The 22776-nt window shown below is 42.9% G+C and overlaps 1 protein-coding gene across 1 annotated transcript; it reads right to left on the minus strand.

The window, feature by feature from the left end:
• Window positions 1–1839: 1839 nt before the first annotated feature.
• Window positions 1840–4604, minus strand: LOC124683812 (50S ribosomal protein L19, chloroplastic-like). Its single transcript, XM_047218256.1, has 6 exons — window positions 4390–4604; window positions 4058–4213; window positions 3757–3948; window positions 3568–3654; window positions 3354–3487; window positions 1840–2350 (listed from the first exon to the last, which is right to left on the minus strand). The coding sequence occupies exons 2-6, from the start codon at window positions 4196–4198 to the stop codon at window positions 2248–2250; spliced, it is 657 nt and encodes a 218-aa protein (XP_047074212.1). The 5' UTR covers window positions 4199–4213; window positions 4390–4604; the 3' UTR covers window positions 1840–2247.
• Window positions 4605–22776: the final 18172 nt, after the last annotated feature.

Consider the following 22776-nt stretch of genomic DNA (forward strand, 5'->3'; position numbering starts at 1 on the left):
TGCGGTGCCGGACTGTCTTGTGGTGCCCTCAGACTGTCTTGCGGCGACTGTATACCTATATGTGGGAATACTGAGTTTTGGATTTGAGTTTGGACATGGGCCTAGACAATACTGGTTGGGTTTTGTTGAGTTTGGGGAGGGGGTTGTACCGTCTTTGATTGCACTTTGACACAAATGACACTTTGTGGCATTGACAAGTTGGTCACTTTGTCAAACCGAATGAAAGATGTCATTTTGCCAGTTATTTCTGCCCATCCCACGCTCAAGAATGGCTTCTTATTTGTTCAAAATAAAAAGTAAAAAAGTATGTGTTCCTGGCTTTACTGCAATTGCAATCCAGCAGAAATCCTCAATACAATTGAAAGCACAGATCAAAATATCCAAGATGCCGTTTAGAGCACAGGAAATGGGCGAGTAAGTTTTATGAATGGACTAACACGAGCTGTATATAGGAGGCTGCTCTCGAGTGGGAAACATGTTTGAGCTACATCTTGCCAAATAGCGCCTCTGCGCTAAACGATCTTGATGTATGGACTTTACCGATCGCCATGCGGCGAGCTCCTTCTGGAATTCCTTAACATCCTCGACCACGATCACCACATCTCCGAGTTCATCTTCACGGAGTTCAAAGTGAGCCAACATGTCATCAATCTACGATTCATTCCCCGGCATCGAGGACGACGAGGTTGCAACCGCAGATTCTGCCATCGCCAGAAACCCTAGAAGTGCCACCGTGAGACATCACAAACTGGGTACGGGGTGCAGGCGAGTGCAACAGGATCACAAACTAGGGTGAAAGGTCGGTGAGGGATCTATCGCAACTCGAAGACAGAGATCTCACGGTGGCGGGGTGGAATCGCCTCCGGAGCACTAAACTCTAACGAGAGGGGTGGAATCGCCTGATCAATTCATTCAAGCTAGCATTATATGCATAACTTTCCTGTACAAGAAAAATAAGTAACAGTTACCAAAGTTTAAAAAATAGAAGTGACGGCTTACCAGGACGTGTTCTCTCTACCTATACACCTAGCACATGTAAATTGACCTAAATTATTTCACCTACCAAGTACAACCTCATTCACTCGTATTGCTCCATCTTTTGGCCTATATATGCTTGAGGCTCCCCAACTATTGTTAACATTTCCCTACAACAGTTATAATCCAACTATAGTTGCCTCCTCTCAAAACTCGTATAGGGGTATGTGTTCCGTTGACATCTATGTATAGTTACCACTTATAATTAATATCTTCCTAAACTTTGTCGTTTTTTCACTGAGATCTTGGTGGGCTAGATCATATATCTCTGTAAGCAAGAAGAACATTTGAACATAGAAACACATTTGCTTGCTTGGAATGAGCGACATCGGGAAAGCATGTTGAACTGGGCTTAAGCTGGACCCAATCAAATAGATAGTTAGTCGGGGTCGGGATGCAGGCATGCGGCCGACGGGGTATCAGCGACGACGGCGGTGGCGGAGAGTAGAGGGGGTTTCGGCGTCGGCTGAAGGCAACGACGAGCAAGCCAGTTACTTGAAGCGAGTTAGCTGCATCCATGTCCGTGGTAATCTGTCGACTGGAGAGTTGTTCGCTCACCAAGTCATCTTTGATTGCACTTTGACACAAATGACACTTTGTGGCATTGACAAGTTGGTCAATTTGTCAAACTGAATGTTGTCAGTTATTTCTGCCCATCCCACGCTCAAGAATGGCTTCTTGTTTGTTCAAAATAAAAGAAAAACTTGTGTTCCTGGCTTACTGCAATTGCAATCCAGCAGGAATCCTCAACAGAATTGAAAGCACAGATCAAAATATCCAAGATGCCGTCTACAGCACAGGAAATGGGCGAGTAAGTTTTATGAATGGACTAACACGAGCTGTATACAGGAGGCTGCTCTCGAGTGGGAAACAGCTTTGAGCTCAAGCTTTTCTATCTTACCAATACAGGCAAATATAGTACACTGACTGCTACAAAGCACAAATAGTAGAGATACAAGGGTTTTTATTTCTTTCTCGTACACTGACTGCTACAGAAGACAAAATAGCACGGATCCACACGGTTAAATCCAAATAACAGAAGCAAAATTTCTGCTACCACTTTGATCCAAAAACCAAGCATAGTGACCGGAAACAGTAGTTTTAGGAGCTGAAACTAAGCACCGGGCTGCTCAAACTGCAGGCACCATGACGACACAGGCCATGCAGGATCCGCATCAGAAGCAAACTGGTAAAAACCAAACCGATGCTGTTTTATTTCTTAAGCGCATTCATTCTGTCCCTCAGGTAGTACAGCTTTGCTCTCCTGACTTTCTTCCTGTCCAGGATCTTGATTTCTTTGATGTTTGGGGAGTACCTGAATGCAAATGAGAACTTGGCATCAGGAAAACAGTCCACATGAAACAAGTATCATGTAGTGATATCTTTCATTTTTTCACTTCTTCAAAGCCAAATTGTTAGGTGAAGGGTTGAAGAAATTAACTGCAGAACAAAAGGAAACAGATCATGCAAACAAAAGGAGAGCCCATATGAAATATCCTACTTATGCCATTTGTACATTGTACTCAGTCCCACAGCACACACAGGGGACAAAGGCTATATGTAGTATGGAGTCATGAAAGGAAGTTAACCATAGCTGGATGTACACACTTATGAAATTACAAGCTCCATTGGTAACAAAACAAAAGAAGTTCATTTTGCCAAGAAGATTAGCGAGAAACGCTGTGCTTTGTATCAAATAATACTAGTTTTTTCACAGTTGACATAAGGGTCTGTTGACCAGATGCTGCATTTTATGGTTTAGGGAATAGTAACGGTTTGTCATGGATTTACAGCTAATATTAGGACCAGAATGAAGCTGGTGCCACCGTTATCATTGGCAGATGAGATACTACCAGGAATATCAAGAAGGGGGTGAATCCGGAATAGCTCAGTTCAGCCAACTACACTTCTAGCACAGCAGCTGTGCATCCATAATTCCATATTTGTTTAATCAGATATATTCAGCAACATATTAAATAGGGATTTAGTGAGAATCGCATACTTTTCCCTGGTCTACGTCATTATAGCGTGTGATTAGATTCGCGTGGAGGTTGTGTATGTATAGTGAAGTGTATTTGTAATCGCAAACAAAAGGTTTATGCACAACTAAAAATATGGCATGTTCTGTCATGCTAAAAAACAGGGATCACTTACAAGTACTGTGAATTGTTGTCTGATATGAATGCACAAGTCATTATAATCGCAAAAAAGATAGTGCAAAACTAAGAAGTAATTCTAACATCCACATGCAAAGATCAGAAACAAAGCAGTATCGACATGAAAGTGGAAGGGAGAAGCACATATTTGCTGTCACTTACAGTGGAAAGACGGACTCAACTCCCACGCCAGCTACTAATCTACGCAGTCTGAAAGTTGTAGCGATCCCAGCATTGCGCCTGGCTATGACGATGCCTTTCAATGTAGACTCACGCCGCTTGTTCTCAGGTACTTGCTGTTTATATACATAGAATCAGAACAGCAAAGGCATAAATGAACAGCAGTAAGGCGAGAGTGCATTTACTCGATACTTACCACTCTCATTTGAACAATACATCCAGGCTGTACATCAGGTATCTCCCTCTCTGTGCGGACTTTGTCAACTGCCTCTTTGTTTAAGATCTGAAAAAAAATCAAGTATCGAACATGTTGCGCTGTTTAAATGATCATTGCAACATTTGCAGGAAGCTATAGGAGGACTACTGAAAGTAACTCTTGGCTTACATTCATAATGTGCCTGGCCGTCTTGTCAGGCCTCTTGAACTTGATGAGTGGCGGTTGCTCAACCATGGGAGAGCTGGAATCTTCATCCTCAGCAGAAACCTCGGCAGCCCCCACTGTGGAGAACCCCCTCACCGCCAAAGCCTTGGTGCAGAACCCGTAAGCCTGAACACCATCGTGTGGAACGACTGGACTCTGCACATCAATATTCAGCACAATGACACAACCAGGATCAATTAGTAACAGAGGACGACAAACCCGCAACTTGTGTACCCAATACGAACACTGGCACACACATACACACCACGATTTGACGAACCCAGCTGCAGGGCCTCAGAGGTTCTGCGAACGACTGGGCAACCCCGGGAGGTGCGCAGTCCAGGAGCTTCAGAGAGGCGCCGCGGGTTCCGGCTCGACAGACGACGCTCCGCAGCAAAGCCTGCATCTTGCGACCAGTCCTCTGCATACAGAAGAGCACACGCTGGGATCAAATTATTTGGGTGGATTCCATTCCTGGCACTCTGGCAGTAAAGAGAGGAACGCACATAGGGGTGGATCTAGATGGTGTGCAGCGGCACACCCAGAAGTTGTGAAGGTCAGTGGGATTAACCAATCGCTGGGTCGGAAAAAACTCACCGGAGACCTGCGTACGGGGTGGAGACGGCAAGGTCTCGATGCCCCGACGAGGAAGAACAGGAACGGAGACGGAGGGGACGCTGGAGAGGCGGGGATATTCGGATGCAGGGGGCGGGGGGCGTGAGATTGAGGCGCCGGCGGCGACGGTACGGTGGGGCGGCGGAGGTTGATAGGTTAGGACTCGGGAGGGAGGAAGAAAGGGAGAGAGGTTCTGGTAGGGCTTGTTGTGATCCAAGTGGGTTCTGGGCCGCTAGATCAAAACGGAAGGACAGGATCTAGGCTGAGTTCTTTTGAGGCTTTTGAGCAGCTTAGAGGTGAGAATAAGCTAAAGCCTAAAAGATCTCGATTTTGAGCCGTTTTTGGGAACAGCCAGCTTAAGGGATTTCTTCACGATTTGGAAAGCCACCAGACCCCAGCTTCCCGCAGCTTCCCGAACTCCCACCGAAACGGTATATTGTGATACCTGATGGCGTGTATTTCACACGTTCGTTGGGCAACCCCAAGAGGAAGGTATGATGCGCACAGCAGCAAGTTTTCCCTCAGAAAGAAACCAAGGTTTATCGAACCAGGAGGAGCCAAGAAGCACGTTGAAGGTTGATGGCGGCGGGATGTAGTGCGGCGCAACACCGGGGATTCCGGCGCCAACGTGGAACTCGCACAACACAACCAAAGTACTTTGCCCCAACGAAACGAGTGAGGTTGTCAATCTCACCGGCTTGCCGTAACAAAGGATTAACCGTATTGTGTGGAAGATGATTGTTTGCGAGAGAAAATAGTAAAACAAGTATTGCGACAGATTTGTATTTCGAGTATAAAAGAATGGACCGGGGTCCACAGTTCACTAGAGGTGTCTCTCCCATAAGATAAAAGCATGTTGGGTGAACAAATTACGATCGAGCAATTGACAAATAGAGAGGGCATAACAATGCACATACATGTCATGATAAGTACGAGTGAGATTTAATTGGGCATTACGACAAAGTACATAGACCGCCATCCAACCGCATCTATGCCTAAAAAGTCCACCTTCGGGTTATCGTCCGAACCCCTTCCGAGTATTAAGTTGCAAAGCAACGAGACAATTGCATTAAGTATGGTGCGTAATGTAATCAATAACTACATCCTCGGACATAGCATCAATGTTTTATCCCTAGTGGCAACAACGACAACACAACCTTAGAACTTTCTCGTCATCGTCCCGTGTGTCAATGCGGGCATGAACCCACTATCGAGCATAAATACTCCCTCTTGGAGTTACTAGCATCAACTTGGCCAGAGCCTCTACTAATAACGGAGAGCATGCAAGATCATAAACAACACATATGCAATAACTTGATAATTAACATAACATGGTATTCTCTATCCATCGGATCCCGACAAACACAACATAGAGTATTACAGATAGATGATCTTGATCATGTTAGCCAGCTCACAAGATCCAACAATGAAGCACAATGAGGAGAAGACAACCATCTAGCTACTGCTATGGACCCATAGTCCAGGGGTGAACTACTCACTCATCACTCCGGAGGCGACCATGGCGGTGTAGAGTCCTCCGGGAGATGAATCCCCTCTCCGGCAGGGTGCCGGAGGAGATCTCCAGAATCCCCCGAGATGGGATCGGCGGCGGCGGCGTCTCAGTAAGGTTTTCCGTATCGTGGTTTTTTCGCCTCAGGGGTTTCGCGACGGAGGCTTTAAGTAGGCGGAAGGGCCGAGTCGGGGGCCGACGAGGGGCCCACACCACAGGGCGGCGCGGGCCCCCTTGGCCGCGCCGCCATGTGGTTTGGCCACCTCGTGGCCCCACTTCGTATGCTCTTCGGTCTTCCGGAAGGTTCGTGGCGAAATAGGCCTCCGGGTCTTGATTTCGTCCAATTCCGAGAATATTTCGTTACTAGGATTTCTGAAACCAAAAATAGCGAAAAACGAGAATCGGCACTTCGGCATCTTGTTAATAGGTTAGTTCCGTAAAATGCACGAATATGCCATAAAGTGTGCATAAAACATGTAGGTATCATCAATAATATGGCATAGAACATAAGAAATTATCGATACGTCGGAGACGTATCAAGCATCCCCAAGCTTAGTTACGCTCGTCCCGAGCGAGTAAAACGATAACAAAGACAATTTCTGAAGTGACATGCCATCATAACCTTGATCATACTATTTGTAAACATATGTAGTGGATGCAGCGATCAAAACAATGGTAATGACATGAGTAAACAAGTGAATCATAAAGCAAAGACTTTTCATGAATAGTACTTCAAGACAAGCATCAATAAGTCTTGCATAAGAGTTAACTCATAAAGCAATAAATCAAAGTAAAGGTATTGAAGTAACACAAAGGAAGATTAAGTTTCAGCGGTTGCTTTCAACTTGTAACATGTATATCTCATGGATAATTGTCAACATAGAGTAATATAACAAGTACAATATGCAAGTATGTAGGAATCAATGCACAGTTCACACAAGTGTTTGCTTCTTGAGGTGGAGAGAGATAGGTGAACTGACTCAACATAAAAGTAAAAAAGAATGGTCCTTCAAAGAGGAAAGCATCGATTGCTATATTTGTGCTAGAGCTTTTATTTTGAAAACATGAAACAATTTTTTCAACGGTAGTAATAAATCATATGAGTTATGAAAGTTGTATCTTACAAGTTGCAAGCCTCATGCATAGTATACTAATAGTGCCTGCACCTTGTCCTAATTAGCTTGGACTACCGGATCTTTGCAATGCACATGTTTTAACCAAGTGTCACAATGGGGTACCTCCATGCCGCTCTGTACAAAGGTCTAAGGAGAAAGCTCGCATTTTGGATTTCTCGCTTTTGATTATTCTCAACTTAGACATCCATACCGGGACAACATGGACAACAGATAATGGACTCCTCTTTAATGCATAAGCATGTGGCAACAATTATTATTCTCATATGAGATTGAGGATATATGTCCAAAACTGAAACTTCCACCATGATTCATGGCTTTAGTTAGCGGCCCAATGTTCTTCTCTAACAATATGCATGCTCCAACCATTAAGATGGTAGATCTCTCTTACTTCAGACAAGACGGACATGCATAGCAACTCACATGATATTCAACAAAGAATAGTTGATGGCGTCCCCGTAAACATGGTTATCGCACAACAAGCAACTTAATAAGAGATAAAGTGCATAAGTACATATTCAATACTACAATAGTTTTTAAGCTATTTGTCCCATGAGCTATATATTGCAAAGGTGAATGATGGAATTTTAAAGGTAGCACTCAAGCAATTTACTTTGGAATGGCGGATAAATACCATGTAGTAGGTAGGTATGGTGGACACAAATGGCATAGTGGTTGGCTCAAGTATTTTGGATGCATGAGAAGTATTCCCTCTCGATACAAGGTTTAGGCTAGCAAGGTTATTTGAAACAAACACAAGGATGAACGGTACAGCAAAACTCACATAAAAGACATATTGTAAACATTATAAGATTCTACACCGTCTTTCTTGTTGTTCAAAACTCAATACTAGATGTTATCTAGACTCTAGAGAAACCAAATATGCAAACCAAATTAGCAAGCTCTAAGTGTTTCTTCATTAATGGGTGCAAAGTATATGATGCAAGAGCTTAAACATGAGCACAACAATTGCCAAGTATCAAATTATCCAATACATTTTAGAGTTACTACATGTAGTATTTTCCAATTCCAACCATATAACAATTTAACGAAGAAGAAACTTCGCCATGAATACTATGAGTAGAGCCTAAGGACATACTTGTCCATATGCTACAGCGGAGCGTGTCTCTCTCTCCCATAAAGTGAATGCTAGGATCCATTTTATTCAAATAAAACAAAAAAACAAAAACAAACCGACGCTCCAAGCAAAGTGCATAAGATGTGACGGAATAAAAATATAGTTTCAGGGGAGGAACCTGATAATGTTGTCGATGAAGAAGGGGATGCCTTGGGCATCCCCAAGCTTAGACGCTTGAATCTTCTTATAATATGCAGGGGTGAACCACCGGGGCATCCCCAAGCTTAGAGCTTTCACTCTCCTTGATCATATTGCATCATACTCCTCTCTTGATCCTTGAAAACTTCCTCCACACCAAACTCGAAACAACTCATTAGAGGGTTAGTGCACAATAAAAATTCACATGTTCAGAAGTGACACAATCATTCTTAACACTTCTGGACATTGCATAAAGCTACTGGACATTAATGGATCAAAGAAATTCATCCAACATAGCGAAAGAGGCAATGCGAAATAAAAGGCAGAATCTGTCAAAACAGAGCAGTCCGTAAATATGGATTTTATTAGGCCACCAGACTTGCTCAAATGAAAATGCTCAAATTGAATGAAAGTTGCGTACATATCTGAGGATCATGCACGTAAATTGGCTTAATTTTCTGAGCTACCTACAGGGAGGTAGACCCAGATTCGTGACAGCAAAGAAATATGGAACTGCGCAGTAATCCAAATCTAGTACTTACTTTACTATCAAAGACTTTACTTGGCACAACAAAACTCAAAACTAAGATAAGGAGAGGTTGCTACAGTAGTAAACAACTTCCAAGACACAAATATAAAACAAAAATACTGTATTAAAAACATGGGTTATCTCCCAAGAAGTGCTTTCTTTATAGCCATTAAGATGGGCTCAGCAGTTTTAATGATGCACTCGCAAGAAATAGTAGTTAAAGCAAAAGAGAGCATCAAGAGGCAAATTCAAAACAAATTTAAGTCTAACATGCTTCCTATGCATAGGAGTCTTGTAAATAAACAAGTTCATGAAGAGCAAAGTAACAAGCATAGGAAGATAGAACAAGTGTAGCTTCAAAAATTTCAGCACATAGAGAGGCATTTTAGTAACATAAAAATTTCGACAACCATATTTTCCTCTCTCATAATAACTTTCAGTAGCATCATGAGCAAACTCAACAATATAACTATCACATAAAGCATTCTTATCATGAGTCTCATGCATAAAATTATTACTCTCCACATAGGCATAATCAATTTTATTAGTTGTAGTGGGAGTAAATTCAACAAAGTAGCTATCATTATTATTATCATCAAGTGTAGGAGGCATAGTATAATCACAACAAAATTTACTCTCCATAGTAGGTGGCACCAAAAGACCACTATCATTATAATCATCATAAATAGGAGGCAAAGTATCATCAAAGAAAATTTTCTCCTCAATGCTTGGGGGACTAAAAAGATCATGAAAACCAGACTTCCCCAAGCTTAGAACTTTCTATATCATTATCAACAATGGTGTTCAAAGCGTTCATACTAATATTACTACCGAGCATGCAAATAAGATTTCATAGGTTTTTTAATTTTCGCATCAAACAATCCATGTTTTAAATCAGGAAATAGAATAAGAAGCTCATTGTTGTCCATTATGCCAAACTAGTGTAAACAAGAAACAAAAAGATGCAATTGCAGGATCTAAAGGAAATAGCTTCGAGCACAAACACAATGGCGCCAAAAAAGTACTGTTACCTGGAACCGGAGTATGAGTGCCTTTTTACCTTTCCTCCCCGGCAACGGCGCCAGAAAATATGCTTGATGGCGTGTATTTCACACGTTCGTTGGGCAACCCCAAGAGGAAGGTATGATGCGCACAGCAGCAAGTTTTCCCTCAGAAAGAAACCAAGGTTTATCGAACCAGGAGGAGCCAAGAAGCACGTTGAAGGTTGATGGCGGCGGGATGTAGTGCGGCGCAACACCGGGGATTCCGGCGCCAACGTGGAACCTGCACAACACAACCAAAGTACTTTGCCCCAACGAAACGAGTGAGGTTGTCAATCTCACCGGCTTGCTGTAACAAAGGATTAACCGTATTGTGTGGAAGATGATTGTTTGCGAGAGAAAATAGTAAAACAAGTATTGCAGCAGATTTATATTTCGAGTATAAAAGAATGGACCGGGGTCCACAGTTCACTAGAGGTGTCTCTCCCATAAGATAAAAGCATGTTGGGTGAACAAATTACGGTCGGGCAATTGACAAATAGAGAGAGCATAACAATGCACATACATGTCATGATAAGTACGAGTGAGATTTAATTGGGCATTACGACAAAGTACATAGACCGCCATCCAACTGCATCTATGCCTAAAAAGTCCACCTTCAGGTTATCGTCCGAACCCCTTCCAGTATTAAGTTGCAAAGCAACAGACAATTGCATTGAGTATGGTGCGTAATGTAATCAATAACTACATCCTCGGACATAGCATCAATGTTTTATCCCTAGTGGCAACAGCACAACACAACCTTAGAACTTTCTTCACATCGTCCAGGTGTCAATGCAGGCATGAACCCACTATCGAGCATAAATACTCCCTCTTGGCGTTACTAGCATCAACTTGGCCAGAGCCTCTACTAATAACGGAGAGCATGCAAGATCATAAACAACACATATGCAATAACTTGATAATTAACATAACATGGTATTCTCTATCCATCGGATCCCGACAAACACAACATAGAGTATTACGGATAGATGATCTTGATCATGTTAGGCAGCTCACAAGATCCAACAATGAAGCACAATGAGGAGAAGACAACCATCTAGCTACTGCTATGGACCCATAGTCCGGGGGTGAACTACTCACTCATCACTCCGGAGGCGACCATGGCGGTGTAGAGTCCTCCGGGAGATGAATCCGCTCTCCGGCAGGGTGCCGGAGGAGATCTCCAGAATCCCCCGAGATGGGATCGGCGGCGGCGGCATCTCAATAAGGTTTTCCGTATCGTGGTTTTTTCGCCTCAGGGGTTTCGCGACGGAGGCTTTAAGTAGGCGGAAGGGCAGAGTCGGGGGCGACGAGGGCCCACACCACAGGGCGGCGCGGGCCCCCCCTTGGCCGCGCCGCCATGTGGTTTGGCCACCTCGTGGCCCCACTTCGTATGCTCTTCGGTCTTCTGGAAGGTTCGTGGCAAAATAGGCCCCTGGGTCTTGATTTCATCCAATTCCGAGAATATTTCGTTACTAGGATTTCTGAAACCAAAAACAGCATAAAACGACAGAATCGGCACTTTGGCATCTTGTTAATAGGTTAGTTCCAGAAAATGCACGAATATGACATAAAGTGTGCATAAAACATGTAGGTATCATCAATAATATGGCATAGAACATAAGAAATTATCGATACGTCGGAGACGTATCAATACCCCTGTTGCTGGCTCTAATTACAAGAGAATGCCACCGAAGAGAGTAGCCTGGAAGGATGGAACGAAACGTTTTCCCCATCAACGACCAGTCAACCAATTCCCCACAACGAGTCTTTTCTCGTCTCGATAGGGTTCCGTCCCAGAGCGCCGCCTCCTCCCGCGATCTCTCCAGCCGCCGCCTCCCTGCCCCGCCCCGCCTCCCCACTTGTCGCGCCGCCGAATCCTTCCACACGCCGTCCTTGTTCCGCACCATGGTGGCAGGATAAGCTCCGGCCACCCTTATCGTCGGCCTGGATCTGGCCGAATCGAGCTCGCTGACCAGGGCTTGTCACCGTTGCACAGTCCACCAACGTTTGGCCATCGGCCGACCTGCTTCTCCCATCGCTGCCTACCTCAACCCCCGCTGCGGCCGGACGGCAAGGTACCTTTCTCTTTCCTGTTGTCTCTCAGACTGTTGATTAGTACTACTTGTCGTTCGTCTCTCTGGCATATACTACTTGCTGCATCGAAACGTGAATTCCATTGTTCTTTGTTTACAACCAGTACATTATATTGTACACTTACATATAATAAATAGATGGATACAGAGATTTCTGCCAAAAAGGGAAAATCTGGGAAGGCAGTTTGGGAAGGCAGTACATGGAAGTCCCTAAATCAGAATGCTTCGGGCCTCGGAAGAGATCCTATCACCAAGACCATCGATGCTAGTGATGATTGGTGGACACGTGAAATACATGTATCATCATTTCTACATCATTTGTACATAGAAAGTCAGTAAATTAGAATGGTGTACTCATGTTCATGTGTTTTGTTTTGCAGAGATGTCCAGATGCGGCAAAGTTTCGAAATGCTCCACTATCTAATGAAGATAAAATGAGCCAGATTTTTGATAAACATTGTGTTACCAACGAGCATGCGAGAGTGCCATTACCATGCTCCACTAGCTAATGAAGATAAAATGAGCCAGATATGATGCTTGAAAATTTAACTTACGATCATATATGCAAAAATATAGTGCAAAACAACTTATAAATAACACATCAGAGCACAAATTCGTTTGGAGGGCGTTACAGACTTTTCAACAGATGACTCAGACAATAAGCTATGATAGGAGAAGCCGGAAAGAACTGGACTGCAGCTTCTCAGGAGCTTATTCTCACTGTTGTTTCTCTGGACAGCTCTAGCCAGGGTGGCTTATGCATAAGCCTAAGCTCAAAAGAACTCAGCCCTAGTCACTTAGCTCACCTATTCATCTGAAACTTTGCAGAAATCCCCCCTAACATGATGTCCATTGTAAAATAGATTATCCATCATCTTAGAACATCTCTCAACATGTAACCTAAAATACATCACAAACAACACTTTTACATCACCTGTTTTTATGTGTTTCCAGTTTTTGCACCAGCAAAAGAAATTCCGCAATTCCACGTGATGTAAAATAGGGGCCCCATGACGTAGCATGATACCCTGGTCACGACATGGAGGGGATCTCCCTCCCCCCTCCCACCCCCACCCTCGGTTGTTTGGTTGCCCTCAATCTTTCGCGTATTGACGTGTTTTGATCTAAAACCCTCTATATATATCCCCTATCCCCTGGTGGTCTTTCACGTGATGTACAAAGGAGGAGATTGAAAACACATAAATGGAGAGTCTGCAGTCCGTTAGCGACGGAGATCGGAGGGGGAACCACTGCCGGAATCGCCTTCGAGTTGCTCCATCCCCTCTAGTGTGATCTTCATCAACATCTAAATAATACCACCTTCACCCTCTCTATCTCCTCGTTGTAATATCTTGGCAAACAGGATGTTGAGTGCAATCTATCATTTTCACATGATCTATTGTATCTCTATGTCTAGATTTGAGTAGTGACATATTCATGGCTATGGTTAAAGATTTTCTTTATGGTTGCATTCAAGTTTGTTATCTTCTATGATAGTCTTATTGTAGGATATGGTTCCCTGTAATAAAATAATAAAGGGTACTTATTATTACATATCAATAGTTCATAATGATCGAAAAGAAAAACAATTTTTTTTCAGGTTTTAGATTTCGGCGCAAAAAAATTCAAATCTAAAAAATTCCAAAAAAATTCCCTCTCTCTAGTTTCAAACTTTTCCCTCTACCCCTTCTCCACCTTATGCCCTCCTCTTCCTCTTCTTGACCTTCTCCTCCTACTCTTCCACTTCTCTACCTTCTTCTCTCCTCCTCTTCCACATCTCCACATTCTCCTCTCCTCCTTTTCCACTTATCCTCCTTCTCCCCAAAGACGAGCACCACCTCCAGCAAATGGCGATAGTTGGGCAATGGTCCCAATTTTTATTTAAATTGCGAAAAAATCACACTAGTAGCGGACCTGACCGGCGCATGCGACTATTACTTTAGTGGCAGTGTGCCAGGCCCGCACGCGACTAGTACCTGCCATACTAGTCACGTGTCGGGTTCACACGCGACTAGTAAGACTTACCCCTGGCAAGGTACTAGTGGCGGGCCAGGACACGCGACTGGTAGCCAAAATGGCACGCGACTGGTAAGCTTTTTCCTACTAGTGACGGGTGGTCTAAAGATCAAGCATGAGTCACATGGATGATGTGATCGACACTTCGGTCTCTACCTTGCATCTATACCAATGGCCATGATGATCGAGGTGGTATAGTGAATGGGGTTATGTAATCACTAAGACATTCTTAGGGATGATAGTTTTGGTGAAGTTCTTTAATAATTTGATTATAACTTGAACTCATAATATTATGAACTAAGTCTTAATGTCTTTGCAAATATCTTTGTAGAACTTTTCATACCCCAAAGTTTACATCAATTATGGTTCCTTTGTGCGTAATGAGAAACTTAAAATTGATGGGTCTAACTTCATAAATTGGTACCAACGCATGAGGGAAATCCTCATTAGAAATGACATGCTCTACGTGATACGACAACCACTAGGAGATGAACTCAAGAACTCTGCGAGTGAGAATGATGATGGTGATTATCTTATTCGTCGTGACTTATCATGCGCCATGCTTTACTCATTGGATTTTGAGTTGCGAGTGTGATTTTGGAACACCAACACATTTGATGTAGTTGATGAACTTAAGGCGTTGCTTATATCGCTAGTCAGAAGAATGAAGTATGAGTGGTTGGATGAGTTTCTTTCAACTAAGTTGGAAGAGAACGCTTTCTTAGAGATTCACTTGGCGAACATGCATGAATTCGTGGACGCCTATGATTTGCACAGCTGGATGACAGACCGATTTGTGATAGATGGGAGTGTTGCATTTGCTCCCCCAGCTATAAAGATCATGTCTTGGAATGTGTTATGAGAGAGAAATCGTTCACCTCTCATGAATTCCACGCCGAGTTGAGAACTCTAAAAGTAGAACCAATAGTAGGGGAAGTCTATCAACAGAGGAGGTATAAATGATGTACATGTTATAATTGTTTTCTTACAAACGCTTGTCGCGGTTCACAAAGTATTTGATACTTGGTCAGTTTTAATGAAAATAGAACCAATTGCTTGGGAGTTGTTTGGGGGAGATGAGGTGACAGTGCATGTTAATGACAAACAAGATGGTTGATGGCCAATGACACTCTCCCTCCACATCTATCATTTGGCTTACTTAAATGGAACTGAATAAATATTTGTAATCGTTATGAGTGTGAGCCTTATTGAAAGTTCAGAGATGGTAAACCTAGAGGGGGTGAATAGATTTCTACAGATTTTAATTCTTTCTTTGCTATATTAGGCTTTACGGAATATAAAGGTGAGCCGAATGCAAACTAGGTGAGACAACCTATATGAGGATACAAGTAACTCGAGCACGAAGGCTCTCACAGGCAGTTATATCACAAGGAAGGAGTTCGTTTAGAGATAACCGATAACACGCGGAGACAAGGGTTTATTCCCGTGTTCCCTTCCTTTGCAAGAAGGTACGTCACGTTTGGAGGGGTGGAGGTCCCACGAAGGATTCCCCACGCCACGAAGGCTCACCCTATTCTCCGGAGCCTATCCCACGAAGGAATATCTCACTCACTTGTGGTAGACTTTGAGGTAGCCTCCAAACCTTCACAATCATGTCAGGAGCGAATCCACAGCCCGGATGCTTCTGGACCACTTTTGCCCACCTAGGGTTTCCAAGGAACCCTAGAGAGCAAGCTTCTTGATGAATACAAGGGGGAACACGATTCTGCTTGGTGGAATGGTAGATCAAGGCCTCCTCTATCTTTTCCCCGAAGGGATTTGAGTTTGGGTGGAGGAGGAGGGAGATCTGAAGGATTTGGAGCTCAACAATGGAGAATGAGAGAGAGAGAGAAGTGTCTTGAGATTTTGCACTATGTTTGTTACCCCTTCAAGCTGGAAGAAGGGGCTTATATAGGCGTCCCGGAAAAGTAGTCATTTCTAGCCGTTTTTTACTTCAGACTCGAGCCACCCGGTAGCTGACCCGGTAGTACCGGGCCATGTACCGGACTGCTCGGTGGCAGCACCCGGTGGACCGGGCTGGCTGCCGGGTTCCCTTTGCTTCGGTTTCTTCTGTCAGTCCGGTAGCAGCACCCGGTGTACCGGGCTGGCTGCCGGGAACACTTGGCTACGGCTTCTCCTGCCAGTTCGGTAGCAGCACCCGGTGTACCGGGCTGGCGACCGAGTTTTCCGGTAGCAGCACCCGGTGTACCGGGCTGGCTACCGACTTTGCCTGGAGCATCTTTTTGTCTTTGTCTTCTCGGCACTTCTTCCTCTTGATACGTCTCCGACGTATCGATAATTTCTTGTGTTCCATGCCACATTATTGATGTTATCTACATGTTTTATGCACACTTTATGTCATATTCGTGCATTTTCTGGAACTAACCTATTAACAAGATGCCGAAGTGCCAGTTGTTGTTTTCTACTGTTTTTGGTTTCAGAAATCCTAGTAACGAAATATTCTCGGAATCGGACGAAATCAACGCCAAAGATCTTAGAATCCCCGGAAGCATCCAGAACACACCAGAGAGGTCAGAGGGGGCCACAGGCCCACCAAACCATAGGCTGGCGCGGCCAGAGGGGGGGCCGCGCCGCCCTAGGGTTTGGGCCCCCTGTCAGCCCTCCTGCGCCGCCTCTCCGCCTATATAAAGCCCCTGACCTAAAAACCTCGGGGCGTTCGACGAAAACCACAGAAACCTTCCAGAGCCGCCGCCATCGCGAAGCCAAGATCTGGGGGACAGGAGTCTCCGTTCCGGCACCCTGCCGGAGCGGGGAAGTGCCCCGGAAGGCTTCTCCATCGACACCGCTGCCATCTCCACCGCCATCTTCATCACCGCTGCTGCTCCCATGAGGAGGGAGTAGTTCTCCATCGAGGCTCGGGGCTGTACCGGTAGCTATGTGGTTCATCTCTCTCCTATGTGCTTCAATACAATAATCTCATGAGCTGCCTTACATGATTGAGATTCATATGATGATGCTTGTAATCTAGATGTCATTATGCTAGTCAAGTGAGTTTTACTTATGTGATCTCCGGAGACTCCTCGTCCCACGTGTGTAAAGGTGACGAGTGTGTGCACCGTGTGGGTCTCTTAGGCCATATTTCACGGAATACTTATTCACTCGTTGAAGAGCATAGTGAGGTGCTTATTTATATCTCTTTATGATTGCAATGTGTTTGTATCACAATTTATCTATGTGCTACTCTAGTGATGTGTTATTAAAGTAGTTTTATTCCTCCTACACGTGTGCAAAGGTGACGAGTGTGTGCACCGTGTTAGTACTTGGTTTATGCTATGATCACGATCTCTTGTAGATTGCGAAGTTAACTATTGCTATGATAATATTGATGTGATCTATTCCTCCTACATATGCATGAAGGTGACAGTGTGCATGCTATGCTAGTACTTGGTTTAGTCTGTTGATCTATCTTACACTAAAGGTTACTAAAATATGAGCATTATTGTGGAGCTTGTTAACTCCGGCATTGAGGGTTCGTGTAATCCTACGCAATGTGTTCATCATCCAACAAAAGTGTAGAGTATGCATTTATCTATTCTGTTATGTGATCAATGTTGAGAGTGTCCACTAGTGAAAGTCTATTCCCTAGGCCTTGTTCCTAAATATCGCTATCGCTGCTTGTTTCATTGTTTTATCGTGTTACTACTGCTGCATTACTACTGCTTGTTTACCGTTCGGGCAAAGCACTTTTCTCGGTGTCGTTGCCGTTGCTATCGCTTATTCATACCACCTGTATTTCACTATCTCTTCGCCGAACTAGTGCACCTATTAGGTGTGTTGGGGACACAAGAGACTTCTTGCTTTGTGGTTGCGGGGTTGCATGAGAGGGATATCTTTGACCTCTTCCTCCCTGAGTTCGATAAACCTTGGGTATCCACTTAAGGGAAACTTGCTGCTGTTCTACAAACCTCTGCTCTTGGAGGCCCAACACTGTCTACAAGAATACAAGCTCCCGTAGACATCAAGCACTTTTTCTGGCGCCGTTGCCGGGGAGATCAAGACACGCTGCAAGGGGAGTCTCCACTTCTCAATCTCTTTACTTTGTTTTTGTCTTGCTTAGTTTTATTTACTACTTTGTTTGCTGCACTAAATCAAAATACAAAAAAATTTAGTTGCTAGTTTTACTTTATTTGCTATCTTGTTTGCTATATCGAAAACACAAAAAAATTAGTTTACTTGCATTTACTTTATCTAGTTTACTTTATTTACTGTAGCTAAAATGGCCAACGCTGAAAATACTAAGTTGTGTGACTTCACAACCACAAATAATAATGATTTCTTATGCACACCTATTGCTCCACCTGCTACTACAGCAGAATTCTTTGAAATTAAACCTGCTTTACTTGAATCTTGTTATGAAAGATCAATTTTCTGGAATTAGTTCTGATGATGCTTGCTGCCCATCTTAATAATTTTGTTGAACTATGTGAAATGCAAAAATATAAAGATGTAGATGGTGATATTATTAAACTAAAATTGTTCCCTTTCTCATTAAGAGGAAGAGCTAAAGATTGGTTGCTATCTCTGCCTAAGAATAGTATTGATTCATGGACTAAATGCAAGGATGCTTTTATTGGTAGATATTATCCCCCTGCTAAAATTATATCTTTGAGTAGTAGCATAATGAATTTCAAACAATTAGATACTGAACATGTTGCTCAAGCTTGGGAAAGAATGAAATCTCTAGTTAAAAATTGCCCAACCCATGGACTGACTACTTGGATGATCATCCAAACCTTCTATGCAGGACTAAATTTTTCTTCACGGAATTTATTGGATTCAGCTGCTGGAGGTACCTTTATGTCCATCACTCTTGGTGAAGCAACAAAGCTTCTTGATAATATGATGATCAACTACTCTGAATGGCACACGGAAAGAGCTCCACAAGGTAAGAAGGTAAATTCTGTTGAGGAATCCTCTTCCTTGAATGATAAGGTTGATGCTATTATGTCTATGCTTGTGAATGATAGGACTAATTTTGATCCTAATAATGTTTCATTAGCTTCATTGGTTGCACAAGAAGAACATGTTGATGTAAACTTCATTAAAAATAATAATTTCAACAACAATGCTTACCGGAACAATTCTAGTAACAACTATAGGCCATATCCTTATAATAATGGCAACGGCTATGGTAATTCTTATGGAAATTCTTACAACAATAATAGGAATTCACCCCCTGGACTTGAAGCCATGCTTAAAGAATTTATTAGTACACAAACTGCCTTTAACAAATCTGTTGAGGAAAAGCTCAATAAAATTGATATTCTTGTTTCTAGAGTTGATAGTCTTGCCTCTGATGTTGATCTTTTGAAATCAAAAGTTATGCCTAATAGGGATATTGAAAATAAAATTACTACTACAGCAAATGCCATTCAAGTTAGAATTAATGAGAATATAAGATTAATGGCTGAACTGCGTGCTAGGTGGGATAGAGAAGAAAATGAAAAACTAGCTAAAGAGAAGAATATAGCTAAAGTTTGGACTATTACCACCACTAGTAATGCTAATGCTACACATGTTGCTGCACCTCCTACTCATACTAATAAAAGAATTGGTGTTAGCAATGTTTCCACTTCTAATGCAAAGCGCGAAAAACTGCCTGAAACTGCTAAAACTGCTGAAACTGCCGGTGATAAAGCTGCTGAATTTTTTTCCAACATTGGGGATGATGATCCCATTGCTTTAGATTATAATGGTTTGAATTTTGATGATTGCCACATCTCTGAAGTTATAAAGTTCTTGCAAAAACTCGCTAAAAGTCCTAATGCTAGTGCTATAAATTTGGCTTTCACGCATCATATTACAAATGCTCTCATAAAAGCTAGAGAAGAGAAACTAGAGCGCGAAGCCTCTATTCCTAAAAAGCTAGAGGATGGTTGGGAGCCCATCATTAAAATGAGAGTCAAAGATTTTGATTGTAATGCTTTATGTGATCTTGGTGCAAGTATTTCTGTTATGCCTAAGAAAATTTATAATATGCTTGACTTGCCACCGCTGAAAAATTGTTATTTGGATGTTAATCTTGCTGATCATTCTACAAAGAAACCTTTGGGTAAAGTTGATAATGTTCGCATTACCGTTAACAATAATCTTGTTCCCGTTGATTTTGTTGTCTTGGATATTGAATGCAATGCATCTTGTCCCATTATATTGGGAAGACCTTTTCTTCGAACTGTTGGTGCTATTATTGATATGAGGGAAGGTAATATAAAATATCAATTTCCTCTCAAGAAAGGTATGGAACACTTCCCTAGAAAGAGAATAAAGGTACCTTATGATTCTATTATTAGAACAAATTATGATGTTGATGCTTCATCTCTCGATGTTACTTGATACACACTTTCTGCGCCTAGCTGAAAGACGTTAAAGAAAAGCGCTTATGGGAGACAACCCATGTTTTTACCTACAGTACTTTGTTTTTATTTTGTGTCTTGGAAGTTGTTTACTACTGTAGCAACCTCTCCTTATCTTAGTTTTGAGTTTTGTTGTGCCAAGTTAAGCCGTTGATAGAAAAGTAAGTACTAGATTTGGATTACTGCGCAGTTCCAGATTTCTTTGCTGTCACGAATCTGGGTCCACCTCCCTGTAGGTAGCTCATAAAATTACGCCAATTTACGAGCATGATCCTCAGATATGTACGCAACTTTCATTCAATTTGAGCATTTTCGTTTGAGCAAGTCTGGTGCCATTTTAAAATTCGTCAATACGAACTGTTCTGTTTTGACAGATTCTGCCTTTTATTTCGCATTGCCTCTTTCGCTATGTTGGATGAATTTCTTTGATCCACTAATGTCCAGTAGCATTATGCAATGTCCAGAAGTGTTAAGAATGATTGTGTCACCTCTGAATACGTCAATTTATATTGTGCACTAACCCTCTAATGAGTTGCTTCGAGTTTGGTGTGGAGGAAGTTTTCAAGAATCAAGAGAGGAGTATGATGCAACATGATCAAGGAGAGTGAAAGCTCTAAGCTTGGGGATGCACCCGGTGGTTCACCCCTGCATATTTCAAGAAGACTCAAGCGTCTAAGCTTGGGGATGCCTGACAAGGGATTAACTTGTCAATGCCTATGGATTGTAGGCTAGGGTTTAGTTAGAAGTAGAGGGCAAGTAGATCTCGAAGGTTTTCAGCCGAAAAGTACTCGACGATTATGAGACTAGGGTTTGTGAACAATGATTCGATGCCTTTCTCGTCCCTCGACTCCCCCTTTATATACGAGGTGGAGCCGAGGGTTTTGTTTCGTACAAGTTACAGAGTCCGGGACGGTTTCTAACTCGTCCCGCCAAATTTACAAACAACACTTCCTATTACAATTCTACTTCCCTTAATATATCTTGGGCTCTCGAACCTTCTTATTCTTCGGGTAGTGGGCCTTCATTAAACCCCGGGTACTATCTTTAGCAGGCCCATTTGGGATGCCTATGTCAGTAGCCCCCGAGATTTTGCTTGAATCGTAGAATCAAGGAAAATCTCCACTGTTTATTTTTATTTGACAACTTTAAACTGTTCTATATTTCTTCATATAAATTTCTATATTGTACGGGGATTACGGTAGTTGGGGCTAGTTCATCGACGGATCGGGTACTAGTTAAGCTGCTCTAGTGGCAATCCGCAAAAACCTACTTCAAGATCACGTCCCTGGACATGATCTCGGGATACTTGGTGCAAACTCCGACGGGTGCCGCTTAAGGTCTTACCATTCCGTCGAGTCCCGGTTAAATTTATCGGGTACCTAACGCGTCCGTTAGGATTTTTCTTCGTATCTGTTGATACGGATAAAAGTAGCGAGCGCGAGTCTTCGGTGATGCCACGCCCAGCGAGAATAGATCCGGGGTCTTACCTTCGCAAATTTGCGGCATTCAGAAATTGATCGCAACTTTGGCGTTACGAGAATATATTGTCGAGTGCTTTTCCGGCTGTTGGAATGGCACATTTTATCGAGTCAAATATGACTTGTATTATTCTCCCGATGGGAGTATATGTAGAGTTAATTATAACTCGAAATATACTCTCTTGACTTTCTATCTTTATTTCTTCTTCCTTTTTAAATTTCATCGGGCACGCGAACAGCGTTCCCGATGGGAGTAGCCCCCGAGGCTACAGCCAAGAACTTGTGCTTGGTTGTAGGCTCAAAATTTTAGTTCATCTTGCCGCTATATTGTCATTGCATCTGATATTCTTTCTCTTCTTTTTTCTCCTTCTTTTTCTCTCTTTTTTTTTTATCTCTCGGGCGCGCGAACAGCGCTCCCGATGGGAGTAGCCCCCGAGGCTACAACCAAGAACTTGTGCTTGGTTGTAGGCTCTACAATTTCTATATTTGCCATAGTCGAAATTTTTTACTTTGATCGAAGTAGCCCCCGAGCATTTGGGCAAAAACTTGTTTCTGACCAAAGGCTCCCGAAGTATTGAAATAGCTCCTTCTGTCGCCATTCTCCTTTTATTTTCCTTGTCGACTTATTATCCTTTGTCAAATTTACTTCAATTCCCTGAATAGCCGAGATTTTTCTGCCTTGTGGGTCCATTATTCCTACCACGTTGACACGTCGTGCAGGTGGGAAACACAAGTTCTCCGCTTTTCCTGGCGCACGTACAGTAATGCCTGTTCCGTTCCATCCTAGTAAAAATACCTTTTTACCCTTCTTATCTACTAGATCCTTTTCACCGCACGATCTCCTCATCCAACGGTTGATTACTTCTCCCGAAGCCTATATAAACCTTTCTTCAACCTCGGTCTATTCCTTCGCT

Source organism: Lolium rigidum, chromosome 1 (genome assembly GCF_022539505.1).
Source record: "Lolium rigidum isolate FL_2022 chromosome 1, APGP_CSIRO_Lrig_0.1, whole genome shotgun sequence".
Lineage (NCBI taxonomy): Eukaryota > Viridiplantae > Streptophyta > Magnoliopsida > Poales > Poaceae > Lolium > Lolium rigidum.

Coding starts and splice junctions, on each gene's coding strand:
- LOC124683812 (XM_047218256.1), bottom strand. CDS start 4,198: ATGCAGGCTTTGCTGCGGAGCGTCGTCTGTCGAGCCGGAACCCGCGGC. Junction 3,949..4,057: donor GCTGGGTTCGTCAAATCGTG/GTGTGTATGTGT, acceptor ATTGATGTGCAG/AGTCCAGTCGTTCCACACGA. Junction 2,351..3,353: donor GTTGAGTCCGTCTTTCCACT/GTAAGTGACAGC, acceptor ATTTGCATTCAG/GTACTCCCCAAACATCAAAG.